General features: G+C 36.8%; 1 protein-coding gene across 17 annotated transcripts in view; it reads right to left on the reverse strand.

The window, feature by feature from the left end:
* Positions 1–4,466: 4,466 nt before the first annotated feature.
* The window catches only part of KRIT1 (KRIT1 ankyrin repeat containing), a 46,622-nt gene continuing 30,791 nt past the window's right edge, over positions 4,467–20,297 (reverse strand). For 14 of the 17 annotated variants that reach the window (XM_050782848.1, XM_050782847.1, XM_050782846.1 and 11 more), the window contains 5 exons: positions 19,219–19,385; positions 18,502–18,589; positions 17,816–18,022; positions 5,758–5,874; positions 4,467–5,254 (listed from right to left, as the gene is read on the reverse strand). In XM_050782848.1, coding sequence (XP_050638805.1) covers positions 5,186–5,254; positions 5,758–5,874; positions 17,816–18,022; positions 18,502–18,589; positions 19,219–19,385 — 648 coding nt within the window. In that variant the 3' untranslated portion in view covers positions 4,467–5,185. Of the gene's footprint in view, positions 5,255–5,757; positions 5,875–5,908; positions 6,487–8,940; positions 14,731–17,815; positions 18,023–18,501; positions 18,590–19,218; positions 19,386–20,297 lie in introns of those variants that run through there. The other 3 variants (XM_050782859.1, XM_050782860.1, XM_050782858.1) reach the window with 3 other exon arrangements.

Below are 20,297 nucleotides of genomic sequence, written 5' to 3' on the forward strand. Positions count from 1 at the left end.
TTAACCACTCCACCTATCTCTCTTTTATCTGACGAATGTCTGAATCCAGAAGCCAGACTGCCAGATGTTGAATTCTGACACTCCAACTTACTAGTTTTTGACCTTACACAAATAACATAGCCTCTCTCTTTACAGCTGTGTTCAAAGTTATACAATATACAAAAATGAAAACATTTACATCACTTTGTTAGAAACTATGGCTCCTAAGATTTTAAAGATAGAAAACAAGTATTATTTTATGTTTTTATTATAACCATACATCATGTATCTAATTGACTTATGCTCTGGAGTTTGGCTGCCTAGGTATGAATCTGAGCTCCACCACTCATTAGCTTTAGAAAGTAATTTAACCCAACTTCAATTTTCTTATCTGTAAAATGAGAATAATAGTATCTGCCTCATAGTGATTGTTGTCAGGAATAAATGAATTAGTATCCCAAAAGTGCTTCAAATAATGCCAATAGTGTAGTAAGCATCATTTAAAGTAGTAGCTATTATTATAATTTAAATAATTGGGACATAAGTTCCTAATTTCCCACCCACGTGGGTACCCTTCTAATGAATCCTGAACAACCTGGTGCTTCCTTTTATCACAGAAATTAGCACAATGTACTGAAACTGTTTTTCTCATCTATACCCTAAGATGTCTGAAAGATATTTCTTTGTCTTAAATACTCTGGCCTCTAAGATCCCCAAAAGCTTGATGCCTCTGCTTTAGGGATTTTACAGTCTGCCTATGCCTCCCTCTCCAAATACCATAAATAACACTAGAGGCTTTCTGACATGCTTATGAATACAAACATTAAATGAGAATCATACCATCATAAATGGATTTTTGGTGAGAAAATATTTTCTTGCATGCACTCAAGCCTATCTCTCTCTCTCTCTCTCTCTCTGTGTCTCTATCCATCTATCCTCACACGCACTCAAGCCTATCTTGTCTATCATCTAATCCTTGCATGCACACAAGTCTATCTAATCTATTATCTACCTACCTACTTACCTACCTACCTACCTACCTACCTAGAGTCAGGGGCTTGCTCAGTCACGTAGCCTGGAGTACAACGGTGAAATTATAGCTCACTGCAACCACAAACCCCTGTGCCCAAGAAATCCTCCCACCTCAGCCTCCTGAGTAGCTGGGACTACAGGTGTACACCACGACTCCTGGCTATTTTTTATTTTTGTAGAGATGGAGATCTTGCTATGTTGCCCAGGCTGGTGCGGTCTTGAACCCTTGGTCTCAAGTCATTCTACCACTTTGGCCTTCCAAAGCGCTGGGATTATAGTGTGAGTAACCATGCCCAGCCTCAAGCCAATTAAGTGCCTTACCAGTTTTCTATACATTGCAGCAAAAAAAAATTGTGCTTCAACAGAAATTATTTTCACTGAGAATACCATTTTCTATGTTAATGATAAGGCAACATATTGCGTCCCCAATCCGCTTTTTGCATATATAAATTATTTTGGAAGGCCAGACACAGTGGCTCATGCCTGTATCCTAGCACTCTGGGAGGCCGAGGAGGGTGTATCACCTGAGGTTAGGAGTTTGAGGCCAGTCTGGCCAACATGGTGAAACCCTGTCTCTACTAAAAATACAAAAATTAGCTGGGCATGGTGGTGTACGTCTGCAATCCCAGCTACTCAGGAGGCTGATGAGGCAGGAGAATTGGTTGAACCTGGTGGGTTGGAGGTTGCAGTGAGCTGAGATCATGCCACTGCACTCCGGTCTGGGCAACAGAACGAGACTCCGTCTCAATCAATCAATCTTCTTTTAGAGTTTTTGCCATTGATTTCTCAGGATCAAATAAAAAATCTAAATTTTATTAATGCAATTCTTCTATTAAATTTGGTCAATAACTGGGATGTTTTACTTTGTTGAATATTTCCATCAAGTCTAATTTTTCTAGGGTCAATTTTGACAACTTTTTTATTTATTTTTTCTCTTTTTGCCCATCATTGGCTAAATTTTGGCAATTTTTAATCTTGTGGTTCTTCAGTAAGTTTTCTCTAATACATTTATCATGTGCAGTATTAACTATTCTGGTTTTATTTGTATAATAAAAATTAATTTGTTGTAATTTGGATAAACAATTACTTGAATTTGGATCACAACTGAAAATGAGTAATTGTAAACCCCCTTATCAGTTCTCCAGGTCTGTCTTTTGGGGTCAAAACATCTCATCTCATTTCCCTTCCAGCTGTACTGTGTTCACATAACTAATTCCAGTTCACATGTCAGATGCCAACTCAAGCATCTCCTGCTCAGGAAAGCCTCTCCTGATCCCTACTAGATCAACGGTTCCTGTTACGCTGAGATTTTTTTCTTTCATCATAATAATTAGAGTTATAATTATATATTTCCATGATAATTTACTGTCTCCCTCAGACTTTGTTCTCTGAAAGCAGGGATTTTGTTTTCCTTACCACTGGGTCCCTGGCACATAAAAGGCACTCAAATTTACTGAAAGAATGATGAAAAGAAAATGGTATCTTATCTTGATCCCTAGAGCACATATAATGCCTGATCAATACTAGGCATTCATTAAAAGCTGTTTAGATTTCTCTATTTTTATTTCTGGATTGTTATGGTCTGAAAGATAATGATCAATTTTTTTTTCTCAATACTAATTTTTAAAATTGAATTTTAATGCTATATATTTTTAAGCCTTTAATAGCTATGCTACTCTAATTGTCTCCTATTCCTTTCTTATTAGGGCTGTTATACTGTACATCCCCAGGAGGGTAAACTGTATTCCACAGAGCAGGAGGTTGTTTGATGTGGTATCATTGCTTCCTCACCTCTCTCTGTGAAAGGAAACTCATTAGGCTATCTCCTAAAGTTGCTTATAATTACAGTTCTAATCCCTAGCTGTACATCATAAGTATATAGAATACTTTTAGAACAGCAATGCTTGGGCCTCACCCTAAAATTATTGAATCAGAAAGTACTGAATTCCCCCACATGACTGAGGAGTTAGGAAACAATGGGAGCGTACGATGAGTATGGGAGAAGTGGTCAGACAATAATCTTGATAGGCAGCTTAGCAACAGTGTACTAAGGGCCTTGGTTTCAATACTAAATAATTCGGAATTTAATTCTACATATAGTGGTAACCACTAATGATTTTCACAGTGTAATGAAATAATCAGACTGACGAGAAAGCTTAACTTGGCATCAGTGTGGCAGATAGGCAGGAAGCGTATAGAGCCTGAGTCAGGGGTAGGAAGCTACTACAAGCTAAGGAATGGATGGTGAGGACTTGAACTAGACTGGCTGCAGTGCAAGCAGGGAGGAAGGAAATGAGAAAGGACTCCCAAAACATCAGACAGGACTTTGATCCACAAAATATGTAAGTTGGGGAAAGGCTGAACACCATAACAGTATTTCCAGGCTAAGCAACTGAATGCAGTTTGATGATGTCATTAACCAAATAGGGAATAGAGTGGAAGGATAGAATGGAGCAAACAGAGGAAATAAATTCTATTTCCAGTTACGATTCAACTGAAGTTCTTTGTAGACCATTTAGATGGACCTAGAACAAGAATAACTTGGAAATTAAGATTTGGAGTTCAGAAAAGAAATTGAAGCTAAAATCTTAGGTTTGGGAGTCAACAGGGTATTTGGTAACAGTCGAGGACATTAGAATGAAGGGAACTGAACAGGGTATTGTTCATGTAGAATCAAAAGTATCTAGCACAGAATTAAAGATAAATCAGGTTTTCCTGTTAACTTTACTTAACCATACAATCGTAATTTTAATAAGGCCTACACATAGTACCATTAAAAATAAACAGAAGTTAATGTGAAGAGTAGTAATATAAAAATTATCTGCAAACTGTAGGACAACTTTAAATATAACTATATCTCTGAACTTATTTAGAATTCTTCAGTCTATCAGTTTGGAAATACTGTACTTTCTAGCTTATGAATAGCACATTTATCAAGTTGCCTCCTCATCTATATCACTACTTCCCTAAATGAAACAGATACTTGGTGATTTACTTCCTACAAAGTAAAGTCAATATACATAAACTATTAAGTCAACTCACAAAAAATACAGCACGTATTTAACAAATGCAACTTCTGATATCAAGAGATGATCACTTAAAATATGTCTGTGTATGTGTGTGTGTGCTTGTGTGCCAGGCAGTTTTGTAAAATTTCTCAGCTTTAGTAATCGAAATTCCTTATTGGGTCTGGACTTATTTTAACAGCAAAAAAGCAAAAACAAAACCAAAGTTAAGTTCACAAGGCCATGCTACTTCCAGAGTGAATGCTCTTGTTTGGAGTGGGTCTCTGAAATCTTCATTTTTAAAAGGCACATAGGTAATTATGATGCAAGTTCATGTACTATACTTTGAGAAACATTACCATATATCAGATTTACATTTTAAGACTTTTAAAAAAATGTTGAGAAATGTTTACAGACTGCAGAAAACTGTTTTAAATAAGTGTCATATGGTTCAAGTAGAAAATACATTTTCTTTATTCAAATCATGTTGACGTTCAGTATATTTTGAAATACACATGAAGTTATACCAAAGCTACATTTTAATCTCATCACATTCCACTCCAAATTCTTTACCATTTACCAAAAATAACTTTTTATAAAGCTTACTATTTTGTCTATTATACAGACTATCAATCTATAACTTTTTGTGTTTCTCTCAAAAATTAGAATAGCTTATGAGGATATTATATAAAACTAATTGGTATATTACACACCAAACATAAGTACAGATTCTGTACAATGTAATAGTGTACATATATATTACAAGAAACTAAATGCCTTGTTGAAAGTAATTTTTTTTTTTTTTTGAGATGGAGTCTTGCTCTGTCACCCAGGCTGGAGTGCAGCGGCGCAATTTTGGCTCACTACAACCTCCACCTCCTGGGTTTAAGCGATTCTCCCACCTCAGCCTCCCTAGTAGCTAGGATTATAGGCGCCCGCCACCACGCCCAGCTAATTTTTGTATTTTTGTAGAGACAGGGTTTCACCGTGTTGGCTAGGCTGGTCTTGAACTCCTGACTTCAGGTGATCTGCCTGCCCCAGCCTCCCGAAGTGCTGAGATTACAGGGGCGAGCTACCATGCTTGGCCAAAGTAATCTTTTAAGAAGTCTTTCATGGAAAAAAATTCTGCATTACAAAATGTGGTGGCTTGAGTAACAGTTACTTCTCTTTTATGAATTTCTTTCAGTGGGCATTAACTGTCCATTTAGCTTCATTAACAGTTTTACCACGAGACCAGCCTACAAAGTAAAACATGTCAATAATAAATATAAAACATGTAAGAATGTTTAAAGGACATTCATGACACTGGGCAGTTCCCTATCTATTTGAAAGGGAACTTTCTTATCATGAGACAGCTTGTTTCGAAAGAGTATAGAGGGGATATTTACTCAGGCTTTTTGAAGGGACTTAAGACGCAATCTGCTGGATACAGCTAGGGGGCACAGGTAGGTCAAGGAGATGGAAGACTACCTAATAACTTGATAAAAGAGACAGGTAATACTGACCAGAATGAAAAGACATGGCAAAAGAGTTTGTTATAAAACTGAAACAAACTATTCAGATAAGTTTCTGATTCTTCCTTGCTCAGAAGGCCTGGCTTTTTTCCTTGGTCTTAAATATTTTAATTTCATGGAATATTACAGGTTTTCCTTGAAGTTACATGGATGCCACTTTAAAAAAAAGAAGTAACTTTACTAACACAATAGTTCATTATTACAAGTCCAAAATAAATGATACTTACCTGTTTTGTATGTACTATAAAGCTCATTTTATTTTCCATGCTATGGATCTGAAAACAAGTATCAGCATCTCCCAATTGCCACATAAAACAACCATAGTTAAGACTGATGAGTAAAGCCTGCAACATAATTGGAAATAATTATATTAAAATATATATTAAAAACATCACCTATTTTTTCTTACTATCTACACTGATGTAGTCTGGTCTAAATATAATGATTCAGAATGCTTTTTTAAAAAAATTATTATACTTTTAAGTTCTGGGGTACATGTGCAGAATGTGCAGTTTTGCTACATAGATATACACACGTGCCATGGTGGTTTGCTGCACCCATCAACCCGTCACCTACATTAGGTATTTCTCCTAATGTTATCCCTCCCCTAGCCCCCAACCCCCTGACAGACCCCGGAATGTGACATTCCCCTCCCTGTGTCCACATATTCCTCATTGTTCAACTCCCACCTATGAGTGAGAACATGCGGTGTTTGATTTTCTGTTCTTGTGATAGTTTGCGGAGAATGATGGTTTCCCAGAATGTTTTAATGAAGCCTCTTCAAAGCACCCTGCACTAACCTCACACAGCCTGCAGCACAGAATCATACAGATTGGTAGACTCTCAGGAGACTGCCATGAGCAATATTTGTTGTATAAGATTGACAAAAATTTTTAAAGATGTCAATTCTATCCATGGCTTTCAGGATAATGAAAGGTACCACCTTTGTTTTCTTTCTGCAGGTTAAAAACTATCTCTTTATTCAGTATCTTTCTTTTGGATATTTACATAGTACTTTCAGATCTGTAGTTTATGCAACTGGGTTAACATGTTGACTTAGACAATCTTATCCCACTGAAAATAAGTACACTGATATATTTATTGTAAAAGTAAGCATAATTTAAAAAATTACTAACATACCTTTCATACAGAGCTTTTCTTTTTTAAGGACAGTCAAGTGAAGCAATGGGAGTGGGGAAGAACTGTGATTGGTTGTGATCAAATAGTTGTAAACACTACTGCACAAGGACCAGCCAACAACAGAACTATTTATAAAGCAATATTAATGATTCCTATACTTTCCTATTATAATATCGTATATAAGCATTCAATATATCCTTGTTAATAACAATTCTCTCCTAGCAGTAACTTCCATTTTCTTGCCCTAAACGTATATTCTTTGTGTACATATAAACAAAGAAGTGGTCCATGGCATTTTTAAGATACCTATGTTTAGAAACATTTTCTATAAATAGCAATTCTTATAATATTGACCACAAATACTAAACTAAGAATATGCCAGAAAGATAATGGGTTAGGAGATTTTTAAAGTAAGGTTCTGTCTGGGAGGTGGAGGTTGCAGTGAGCCGAGATTGCCCTACTGCACTCCTGCCTGGGCAGCAGTGAGACTCCGTCTAAATAAATAAATAAATAAATAAAATAAAGTGAGGTTCTGTGAATGAAACACAGATAATTTATGCGAGTATACATTAAGTATAAGGAAAAACTAATAGTATCTTTTAAAAATGGCTATCTACATTTATATTGTAAAATATAACCTTATACATAGAATACACTAAAATAGCTGCTTATCAAGGTACAGACTGAAAGAGTCAAGATATCATACTACCTTAAACTGTCTTTTCTTTTAAATCAATCAACTGAAACTTCTTTATTCAAAAGCCACAAAATAGTCCATTAATATGGCTTCAAAACAGCTCAATATACAGAAAAAAATACAACTGTAGTATAGTTACTTCTCAATTATGGAAGTCAAATTTCCAACAAAAGTACTGAGCCTGTAGTTATAGAAGGTAGAAATAATTGATATAAAAAACACAACTGTGTCCCATGGCTTTTCCTGAGAATCTCTGATGCTAATGTATCCCATGTAGTGTTTTAAATGCAAATGAAGGTATTTTTGCAGATGAAGGTGTTTGCTCTATTTTTGCAAAGCTTGTGGAATGCAGTCCTAATAGATCTTGGTGAATCTAAGACAACTGAGGACGAGCTGGTTGTTCCCACATTTGATGGCTGAAATATGTAATTATCTTAAACCTTTCAAAGGTGCCATAAATTTATCAGTGGTTTACAGAGAACAAGGTAATGACTAGATGGATAGAAAATATCTTTACTCCTTGGTTCAATCACCTTTTTAGATACCCAAGAATAGCATTCCTATTTATAGTTCAAGAAACTGAATCTCTTATCTAAGAAAAAAGCAGACTGTTAATTAAGAATATTACTGTCATCCTTCTGTCTGTTACTGCTATCTCATTTATTTGACTCCTGGCTCAGAGTATTATATATAATATGAAATGGTATATTTAAGTGTTAAATAACATTGCTAAACCTTCATTTGAATACTATATAAAACTTTGTATTACTGCCAAAAATTGGAAAGCTAACAAACATAAAATATAGTTTAGAGAAATGGCACAGCATCACCATCCAGTTCTACGAAGAACGATTTGCAGATGTTGGTATAAAATGCTCTTAAACAGCAGAGGAAAAATTTCTTGAAATGGTGGGGGGCATTTCTTCTTCATTTCCTTTAATGAACTTAGTACAAGAGATATAGAAAAGTGGTTACAAGCTAATAAACAGTAGCCTATTTTGTGTGGGCAAAATAGTTTTAACAGAAAATGATGGTGTGGTGGTTCACACCTGTAATCCCAGCACTTTGTGAGGCCAAGGTGGGAGAATCACCCTGTAGAGATAGGGTCTCAATTTGTTGCCCAGACCAGGAGTTTGAGACCAGCCTGGGCAACAAAGTGAGACCCTATCTCTACAAATAATAAATTAGTAGGGTGTGGTGGCACATGCCTATAGTCCCAACTACTTGGGAGGCTGAGGCAGGAGGATTGCCTAAGCCTAGAAGTTTGCAGCTGCAGTGAGCTATGATGGTGCCACTGCACTCCAGCCTGGGCAACAGAGTGAGACTGTGTCCTAAGGAAAAAGAAAAAAAGGAAAGAAAAAGAAAATGGTAAGCAAATGACCTAAAAGCAAGGTGACTGGAAGACAGCCGTCCCCAACCTTTTTGGTGCCAGGGATCGGTTTCGTGGAAGACAATTTTTCCACAGACACGGGTGTGGGGGATGGTTTTGGGATGATTCAAGCGCATTTCATTTATAGTGCGCTTTATTTCTATTACTATTATATTGTAATATGTAATGAAATATACAACTCACCATAACGTAACATCACTGGGAGCCCTGAGCTCGTTTTCCTGCAACTAGATGGTCCCATCTGGGAGTGATGGAAGACAGTGACAGATCATCAGGCATTACACTCTCCTAACAGGCATGCAACCTAGATCCCTTGCATGCGCAATTCACAAGAGGGTTCATGTTCCTATGAGAATGTAATGCCACCATTGATCTGACAGGAGACAAAGCTCAGATGGTAATGCAAGTGATAGGGAGTGGCTGTAAATATAGATGAACCTTCGCTTGCTGCTCATCTCCTGCTGTGTGGCACGGTTCCTTACAGGCCATGGACCAGTACCAGTCCATGGTCTGGGGGTTGGGGACCCCTGCTAGAAGAGACTACAAGCAATTAAGCTCCAGGTCAATTACTAAACTCAGACCCTATTCCACCCTATGTTCCCAGATAGTTTATCTCCATTCACACGTATATCTATCAAAGTAACTGTTGCCCTTAAAGATGACCCTGAAAATTAATATAAAATGACTAAACTATGACTGGGATATTTCAGGAAGTTATGTGATTATAAAGACCTATTAAGACACATAAAGGGGTGAGCACGGTGGCTCATGCCTGTAATCCCAGCACTTTGGGAGGCCGAGATGGTCGGATACCCTGAGGTCAGGAGTTCAAGACCAGCCTGACCAACATGGAGAAACCCCCCTCTCTACTAAAAATACAAAATCAGCCAGGCATGGTGGCACATGCCTGTAATCCCATCTAGTTGGGAGGCTGAGGCAGGAGAATCGCTTGAACCCCAGAGGCAGAGGTTGCAGTGAGCCAAGATCGCACCATTGCATTCCAGCCTGAGCAACAAGAGCGAAACTCATCTCAAAAAAAAAAAAAAAAAAAAAAAAAAAGGACACATAAAAATGAGGAAAATAAAAACTACGATGAAATTTCCTAATCTAAATGCCTTTAAAAAATGCATAAGCTTATTACTTTAACCGATTTGGTCTATTCTTAACAAATCTTAATTAACAAATTACGAGGAAGGTGGATCACTTGAGGTCAGAAGTTTGAGACCAGCCTGGTAAACGTGGTGAAACCCTGTCTCTACTAAAAACACAAAAATTAGGTGGGCATGGTAGTTCATGCTTGTAAGCCCAGCTACTTGAGAGGCTAAGGTGGGAGGATTGCTTGAACCTAGGAGGCAGAGGTTGTAGTGAGCCAAGATCACACCACTGCAGTCCAGCCTGGGTGACAGAGCAAGACTCTGTCTCAAAAAACAAAACAAATTAGATTTGATTTTTATTAGCTTCCTATTATAAACTAAAAAGCTGTTCATCCCATTTAAATGTGTTAAATATGCTAAAAAATAATTGATAAACCTGTATTTTATAATGACTTATGGTTAGAAAAAGGAGCACCATACACTAACTTCTAACTGAAGAGCTCTAAAGTGGGATTGAAAAGGGTCTGACCCACCTACCGCTGCTGTCACCTGTGCACATAGTGCCAGGAGGTCAACCCACCTGCCTGCTACCAGCACCTGCAAACACCAGAGGTGGGCTTGGAGACAAGCCTGCCATGCCCACCACTGCCACCAGCACACATTGTCTAGGGTCCTGAGGACAAGCCCTGCCCACTGCCACTGTCAACTGTGCCTAAGCATCTAAGGGCCTGAGGACTGACTCAACTAGCATGCTGCTGCCATTGTCTGCACACACCGTGACACGCCTGTTCCGCCTGCTTTTGGTGTCTGTACATGTCATCTGGGGGCTTAAGGATTGTTATGCTCTGCCTATGCCTGCTGGTGCCCACATGCACTATCTAGGGGCCTGAGGAAAGGCATCCCCTGCCGACTGGCACAACTACTAGTGCCTGAGCACTGGCCTGCCTGGAGTCACAGTCCCCAGAAAAGCCTACTACAGCCTTCATTAACAACCACAGTCTAAGCCACTGAGGGACTCACAGACACAACTAATGCTCATTAAAGCTGAAGAAATCATACGGAGACTATACTACTGCACTCACCCAGAATCAAAGCCAAAGCACCGTATCTAACCAACACTATAGCTACATCTATAGGAAAAAGTCTTTCCTTACAAAAGCCAAGGCATAAAATAGGAAGAAGTGACATCAGATGTACAGATATAAACATAAGAATACAAAAAACATTGAAAAGCAAGAAAACATGACACCTTCAAAGGAAAACAATAATTCTTCAGTAACAGATCCTCCCCCAAAATTTTGAAAAGCCTAATAAAAAAATCAAAATAATGATATTAAAGAAACTCAGTGTGATCTAAGATATATAAGATAACAAAAGTATATAATCCTAGAATGGAAGAACTCAATAAATGAAATAAAAAGCACAACTGAGAGCTTCAACAATACACTAGATCAAGCAGAATAAAGAATCTGTAAACCTGAAGGTATCTTAACCCAGGCAGACAAGAAAGAAAAGAAAAGAAAAGAAAATAAATTAAAAAAATGAAGAAAGCCAATGTGACATGTGAGGGCACCATAAAGTGACCAAACGTTTGAATTCTGAGATTTTAGAAGGAGAAGAAATGGAGAAAGACAATAACTGAAAACCCCCTAAGTCTTATAAGAGATGTAGACATCAAATATACCCAAGCAGATCTGACCTAAAAAGGTCTTTCCCAAGGCATGTTACAGTCAAACTGTCAAAACTCAAAGACGAGAGAATTCTAAAAACCATAAGAGAAATGCATCAGGTCACATATAAGGACATTGCCATCAAACAAACAACAGATTTCTCAGAAGAAACTACAGGCCAGAAGAGCCTAGCATGATGTATTTAAAATGCTAAAAGTTAAAAAAAAAAGGCTTTATATTAGGTTGGTGCAAAAGTAACTGCGATTTTTGCCATTGTTATTAGATCTAAAGGGAAAGACAGACTCCAATACAATAATAGTTGGGGAATTCAACACCCCACTCTCAACACTGAATGGATCAAAAGAAATTAACAAAGAAACACTGGATTTAAACTGCACTTTAGACTAAATGGATCTAACAGCCAGGTGCAGTGACTCACGCCTGTAATCCCAGCACTTTGGGAGGCCAAAGTGGATGGATCACCTGAGGCCAGGAGTTTGAGACCAGCCTGGGCAACAACCCCATCTCTACTAAAAATACAAAAATTAGCCAGGTGTAGTGGCACACGCCTGTAATCCCAGCTACTCAAGAGGCTAAGGCAGGGGAATTGCTTGAACCCAGGAGACATAGGTTTTACAGTGAGCTGAGATTGCTCACTGTACTCCAGCCTAGGTGACAGAGCAGGACTCTGTCTCTAAAAAAATATAAACAAACAAACAAATAAATGAATGGATCTAACAGACATTTACAAAACATTTCATCCATCAGCTGCAGAATACACATTCTCCAGGATAGACCATCTGTTAGGCCAAAAAACAAGTCCCAATAAATTTTGTAAAAGTATCTTAGATCACAATGAAATAAAACTATAAATCAACAACAAAAGAAATTTTGGGAACTGTACAAATAAATGGAAATTAAACAACACGCTACTGAATGACCATTGGGTCAATTAAAAAATTAAGAAGGAAATAAATTTCTCAAATGCAATGAAAATGAAAACACCATATACCAAAACCTAAGGGATATAGCAAAAGCAGTGTAAGACGGAAGTTTACTGCAATAAACATCTATGGCAAAAAAGTAGGAAGATCTCAAACACTTAACGATGCACCTCAAGGAACTAGAAAAGCAAGAAAAAAACCAACCCTGAAATTAGCAGAAGGAAAGAAATAAGATCAGACCAGAACTAAAAGGAAGAAAGACTAAAAAAGAAAAAAGAAAAAAAAATTACAAAGGATCAACAAAATGAAAAGTTGGTTCTTCAAAAAGACAAAATGAGTAAACTGTTAGGTAGACTAACCAAGAGGAAAAGAAAATCCAAATACACAAAATCATAAATGATAAAAGAGACATTATAACTGAGACCACAGAAATAATAAAGAATCGTTATAGACTATTAGGACCAATGAATGATAGGCTAACAAATTGGAAAACCTAGAGGAAAAAGACAAATTCCTCGACACAGACAACCTACCGATACTGAACCAGTAAGGAAAAGAAAACCTCAACAGATAAATTCTTGGTAATGAGGTTGAATTGGAAACAAAAAGTCTCTCAACAAACAGAAACCAGGTAACTTCACCGCTAAATTCTACCAAACCTATAATGAAGAACTAATACCAATTTTCTCAAAATGGCCCAAAAAACTGAAGAGGATTCTTCCTAACTCATTCAATGAGGCCAGCATCATTTCAATAACAAAACCAGACAAGACACAACAAAAAAAAGAAAACAAGAGTCCAGCAGTCATGATAAACACAGATGCAAAAATCATCCACAAAATACTACCAAACTGAGTCCAACAACACATGAAAAAGATAACACACCATGATCAAATGGGATTTATGCCTGGGAGGCAAGGATGATTCAACATATGCAAATTAATAAATGTGATACAATCAATAGAATGAAGGACAAAAACCATACAATAGTTTCAATAAGTGCGAAAAAAGAACTTCATGAAGTTCAAGATCCTTTCATGATGAAAAAAAAAACAACTCTCAGCGAATTCACATAGAAGGAACATACTTCAATCAATAAAGGCCATATATGACAAACCCACAGCTAATATCATACTGAAAGGGGAAAAGCTGAAAGCCTTTCTTATAAGAACTAGAATAAGACAAGGATACCCCACTTTCAACTACTCAGAGCCTTGCTCTGTCGCCCAGGCTGGAGTGCAGTGGCACAATCCCAGCTCACTGCAAGCTCTGCCTCCCAGGTTCACACCATTCTCCTGCCTCAGCCTCCCGAGTAGCTGGGACAGGCGCCCGCCACCATGCCCGGCTAATTTTTTTGTATTTTTAGTAGAGACGGGGTTTCACCGTGTTAGCCAGGATGGTCTCGATCTCCTGACCTTGTGATCCACCCGCCTCGGCCTCCCAAAGTGCTGGGATTACAGGCATGAGCCACTGCACCCAGCCTCAACTACTCTTAATCAACGCAGTACCGGAAGTACTGGAAGTCCTAGACAGACCATCAGGCAAGAGAAAGAAATAAAAGCCATATAAATTGGTAAACAGGAAGTCAAACTGTCCCTCTCTGCAGATGACATGATCTTATATACAGAAAGACCTAGACTCTACCAAAAAACTAATAGAACTGATAAAACAAATTCAATAAAGTTGCAGGACACAAAATTCACATACAGAAATGACTAGCATTTCTATACACCAATAATGAACCAGCTGAAAAAGAAATCAAGAAAGCACTCTCATTTACTATAGCTACTAAAAAAAATTAAATACCTGAGAATAAATCTAACTAAAAAAGTGGAAGACCTCTGTAACTAAAACTACAAAACACTGATGAAAGAAATTCAAGAGGACACCAAAAATTGGAAAGATATCCATGCTCATGGATTGGAAGAGTTAATATTGTTAAAATAGCAATATAGACCAGTTGTGGTGGCTCATGCCTGTGATCCCACCACTCTGGGAGGCCGAGGTGGGTGGATCACCTGAGGTCAGAAATTCAAGACCAGCTTGGCCAACATGGTGAAACCCTGTCTCTACTAAAAATACCAAAAAAAAACCCAAAACAAACAAACAAACAAACAAAAAACTTAGCTGGGCATGGTGGTGCAAGCCTGTAATCCTAGCTACTTGGGAGGCTTAGGCAGGAAAATTGCTTGAACCCAGGAGATGGAGGTTGCAGTGAGCCGAGATCATGCCACTGCACTCCAGCCTGGGCGATGAAGCAAGACTCTGTCTCAAAATAAATAAATAAAAAATAAAACAGCAGTATTACCCAAAGCAATCAAGTAATTCAATGCAATCTTTATTGAAATACCAATGACATGCTTTACAGAAATAAAACAAAATTCTAAAATTCATTTGGAATAACAAAATATTCCAAATAGCCAAACCAATAGTGAGAAAAAGAGAACAAAGCTGGAGGCATCACACTACCTAATTTCAAAAAATAAACTACACAAACCTACAGTAACCAAACAGCATGATATTATTGTAAATACAGATCCCAATGGAACAGAGAACCCAGAAATAAATCCATGTATTTACAGCCAACTCATTTTCAACAAAGGTACCAGGAACAAACATTGGGGAAAAAACACCCCATTCAATAAATGGTGCTGGAAAAATTGGATACCCACATGCACAAGAATAAAACTAGACTCCATCTCTCACCATATACAGAAATCAAGTCAATATGGATAAAAAACCTAAATGTAAGACCTGAACGTATAAAACTAGTAGAAGAAAACATAAGGCAAATGCTTTTGGACATTGGTCTAGGCAAAGACTTCAAAAGCATAGGCAACAAAAACAAAAACAGACAAATGGGGCTATTTAAACTATTAAGCTTCTGCACAGTTAATGTTAACAATCAACAGAGTGAGAGACAATGTGGTGAATGGAAGAAAATATTTTCAAAGTGTTCATTAGACTAGGGACTAATATCCAAAATTTACAAGGAAATCAAACAATTCAACAGCAAAAGAACATATCCCATTATAAAGTGGGCAATGATTAGAATAAACATTTCTCAAAAGAAGACATACAAATGGCCAAGAAGTATATTTAAAAATGCTCACCATGAGTACTCATCAGGGAAGTTCAAGTCAAAACCATAATGACATTTCATCCCACCCCAGTTAGAATGACTATTATCAAAATGACAAAAACATAACAAATGCTGGTGAGGATGCAGAGAGAAGGGAACTTTTATATGGAGTTAGTGGGAATATAAACTAGTATAGAGCCATTATGGAAAACAGTGTAGAGGTTTCTCAAAAACTAAAATAAAACTACCATATGAACCAGCAATCTCACTACTGAGTATTCTTCCAAAGGAAAGGAAATCAGTGGGATCCTGCAACCCCATGTTGACCGCAGCATTATTCACAATAGCAAATATATGGAATCAACCTAAGTGTCTACCAGCAGATGAATGAATAAAGAAAATGTGGTATGTGTGCACAATGAAATATTATTCAGCCATAAAAAAGAATGAAATCCTGTCATTTGCAACAACATGAATGGAACTGGGGGTCATTTTGTTAAGTGAAATAAGCCAGGCACAGAAAGTCAAATATCCTATGTTCTCATATATGTGAGACGTTGATGTCACGGAGGTAGAGAGTAGAATGACGATTACCAGAGCTGGGAAGGGTAGCGTAGGAAGGAATAGGGAGAGGGTCAGTTAATGGGTACAAACATACAGTTGGATAGAATGAATAAGCTGCGGTGTTTCATAGTACAGTAGTGTGACTATAGTTAATAATCTATTGTATATTTCAAAATAGCTACAAGAGATGAGTTGAAATGTTCCCAATACAAAGAAATGATAAATATTTGAGGTGAATTTCCTAATTACCCTGATTTGATCATTATTTATTGTATGCATGTATCAAAATATGAAATGTACCTCATAAATATGTACAACTACTATGTATCAATTTAAAAAATGAGTGGGGCCCAGTGGTTCATGCTTGTAATCCCAGCACTTTGGGAAGCTGAGGCAAGAGGATCACTTGAGGCCAGGAGTTTGAGACCAAACTGGGCAACATAACAAGATCCCGTCTCTGGGGGGGGGAAAAAAAAAAGCCAGGCATGGTGTTATGTGCCTGTAGTCCCAGCTACTCAGGAGGCTGAGGTAGGAGGACTGCTTGAGTCCATGAGTTCAAAGCTGCAGCGAGCTATGACTGCACCACTGAACCCCAGCCTGGGGAAGAGAGTGAGACCCTGTCTCAAAAAATAAATACATAAATCAAAAAATTTTAAAATGTAAAAAACAATAAAGAAGCTCTGAAGTATTCCAGTGGATATTCAGTCCCTTCCATACTTCATCCTGCTCCCCAAAAGGTTCTTGTACTAATTATAATTTTTCAAAGTGAAGCCCTTGTGTCACATATATTTTTTTCATGTCTTTTTCAATTAACCTAACAAATGTTTTAAACAGGCAACATAATCACAGAGTTAAAACTTTTAAGTTGCAAAATGGCCTTGTTATGGACTGAATGTTTGTGCCCTGCCTCCCAAAATTGGTATGTTGAAATCCCAACCCCCTAGTGTGATGGTATTGGGAGGTAGAGCCTTTGAGAAGTAATTATGTCATAATTTATGAGAGCAGGGCCCTCATGAATGGGATTCACGCCTTTATAAAAGGGACCCCAAGACAACTCCCTCATTCTTTCTGCCATATGAGGCTACAAGGAGATGTCAGCAGTCTCCAACCCAGAAAAACCCTCTCACTAGAATCCAACCCCACTAGCGCACTGATCTCAGACTTCCAGTTTCCAGAACTGTGAGAAATAAACTTCTGTTGTTCATAAGCCAATCAGTCTATCGGGCTTTGTTATAGTGGCCTGAACTAGATAGGTATGTAATGAAAAGTTTCCCTCCTTACTTTTATTCCTAGTTATCTGGTTCCCTTCTCTAAAGGCTTCAAGAAATATTTTATGCATACACAAGCAATATGTATTTATGTAAAGATCAGCCTCATTTCCTCCCATTTTAATACCAAGAGTAGGCAGCATATTACATATTGTTCAGCACCTTGTTTTTTCACTAAATATATCTATTGCAGATTATTCTACACAAAAATACTCTTTATTCCTTTTTATGGCTGAAGGGTATTCCAAAGCAGAAATGTAATATAATATTAACCCCTTACTGACAGTGATTTAGTGTCCCCCTTCATCTTATGTAATGAATGAGTTGCAATGAACAGTCTTGTAAATATGCCATTTCTAAATTCTTCATGTAGGTTAGTACTGTTGTTTCAGGTATTATATAACATGATTTGTGAAAAAAAAAGCTGAAAATCTACCTTAGTTTCCATGTTGAGGAGATGAAGTCCTTTTATATTCACTCCTACGTACACAGGGATGACTTTATGATTGCTGGGGCTTGCCTTTGTAAATATCTGTCCTGTGAAAAATGCTGCTCCATAAGTAGGAATTTCCCAGCAATTCTGTAAGAACATGCGCTGAAGGTGATGCATTTCTTTACTGACACCTTCACTTGTACTGAGATTCTAAAAACAAAGTAAATTAAAAATAAGAGATATGAAAGGAAAATGTACCATTGATAATCCAAATAGATCAACTAAGCAGTTTCTAAAATCAAGACTGCCCCAAAGAATAAAATTATGGCACATTACATCAGGAATACTTTTTCTCTTGCGATGTTAATATTAAAAAAAAATCGAGGTCTAAAAATATTGTCTATGCTATTGGGTTTTAATTGCTTCACGGGCATGGATAGTGTATTATTTCAAATTTTTATGTTTAGTCCTTACCACCGTATTCGGCATGCAGAAGGTATTCAGTAAAAGATTATATATTACTAAAAATAAAAATACCTTGCTACTTTCAATTTCAAGCATTGTGAACTAAAAGATACATTTTTAATTTCAGAACTATAAATTTAATCTACCTATGTTTAAAATATTAATAACACTAACAAAGTTTCAACTAGCCTATAAAGCATCTTCATTTCTATTAAACAGCTTACCTTGTATTCATGAAGTATGCGATTTGTCCAGTGAGGTGCCTTACTTTTCAGTTTGGTAACAGGTACGATGGATTTTAGATTTTCTTCACTGTAAGCACACATACCAACATCCTTTAAATAAATCATCTTTAGTAGCTAAAGTATAGTAATCATTCTGTTACAAATGGCTTTCAGTAACATAATTTTTAAGCTGAAAAATACTTTGCTGTAAAATATCAGAGAACTCTAAAAATGTTAAGCAAAAAGCCACAAATCTCATATTATCAATTTAGATAAATGTTTCTTCTTTCAATAACCAGAAACTATTTTTGAAAATTGAAAACCACAATAAGCAAATTCAGATATGCTTAAAACCTCAGTATTTTCTCTCAAAGACTGAACATCAAACCAGTTTTTATGGTGGGATTCTTAAGTACATCTGTCTTATAAAAGTTTTTACTACTTATTCAAGTCAGGTTTTAGTGAACTTATTTAAGCATAAAAAAAGATAAAATATAAAGTGTATCAAACTATAGTCAAATATAAGAAAAGTACATTTGGAGAATGTAACTTTAAGAATGCTTTACTATAATGTTTTCTTTTCTCATTCTACATCTTATCTTATTTAATTCCAAACCAATGTAACGTATAAATATTTTCTAATAACATTTTTAAACTTTCTTGGTTAAACAGAATCTTGACCATAGCACAAGACCATGCATAATATTAAATACTTACTTTAGGAAACCTTGCTTGTGTTTTTTACTCTCATAATTTCCATAGACTATTTGCAAAAGCAGACTTGCCAATGTTATCAACTTAGCATCAGGAGCTGTATAAAAGCCCTTCAATAAATTATATCTAGCTTCATCAAAGAGAATAAGAATAGCTAGCGGGTCTTCAATCTTAAGAGAAAAAAGTATAATTTGGTTATAGGCTACAATTTCTTTTTACAAATGAACAATTTAATATGGCAAAAGCAAAAACTACACATTTGTATATAAATGAGCTGTTAAGCAAAGGTTGGCAAACATTTTTTTGTTAAGGCCCAGAGAGTAGTATTTTAAGCTTTGGAAGCTATATAATTGCTGTTGCAACTAATCAACTCTGGCACTGTAGCACAAAGAAAGCCACAGGTGATACATTAACAAATGGGTATAGCAGTGTTCTAATAAAACTTTATGTAGGAACACTGAAATACGAATTTCAAACAATTTCGCATGATAGGAAATACTGTTCTTTTGATTTTTTTAACAATCAAAAAACAAAAAAAATTAGCTTGTGAGGTATACAAAAACTGACAAAATATGGCTATAAGCTATAGTTTGCTAACTTGGTTGTCTAAGAATATCATCAGTTTATAAATATGGATAATTTTTAGCAAAATTTTACCTAAATTTTTGTATTACTGAAACATTTTTCTATTAACTGTGCTTCAAACAATACAGCAGTGGACTTCAAAGAAGATAAAAGGAAGTATCTTAATTTCCAAAGGACAAATGCATTTTTAAAAAGTCTGTTGTAAGACATTTTAAATTTTGACTAAAAAGACTATGTACTTTCAAATATTAATAATATTCAAGAAGAGTAAATGTTTGTTTTGTTTTTTGAGATAGGGTCTTGCTCTGCCAGCCACGCTGGAGTGCAGTGGCGTGAACATGGCCTACTGCAGCCTCGACCTCCTGGGCTCAAGCTATCTACCTGCCTCAGCCTCCCGAGTAGCTGGGACAAGAGGTGTGCACCACCACACCTGGCTAATTTTTAAATTTTTTGAAGACAGAAGGTCTTGCCATGTTGCCTAGGCTGGGCTCAAGCAG

Source organism: Macaca thibetana, chromosome 3 (assembly GCF_024542745.1).
Source record: "Macaca thibetana thibetana isolate TM-01 chromosome 3, ASM2454274v1, whole genome shotgun sequence".
NCBI classification, from domain to species: Eukaryota; Metazoa; Chordata; class Mammalia; order Primates; family Cercopithecidae; genus Macaca; species Macaca thibetana.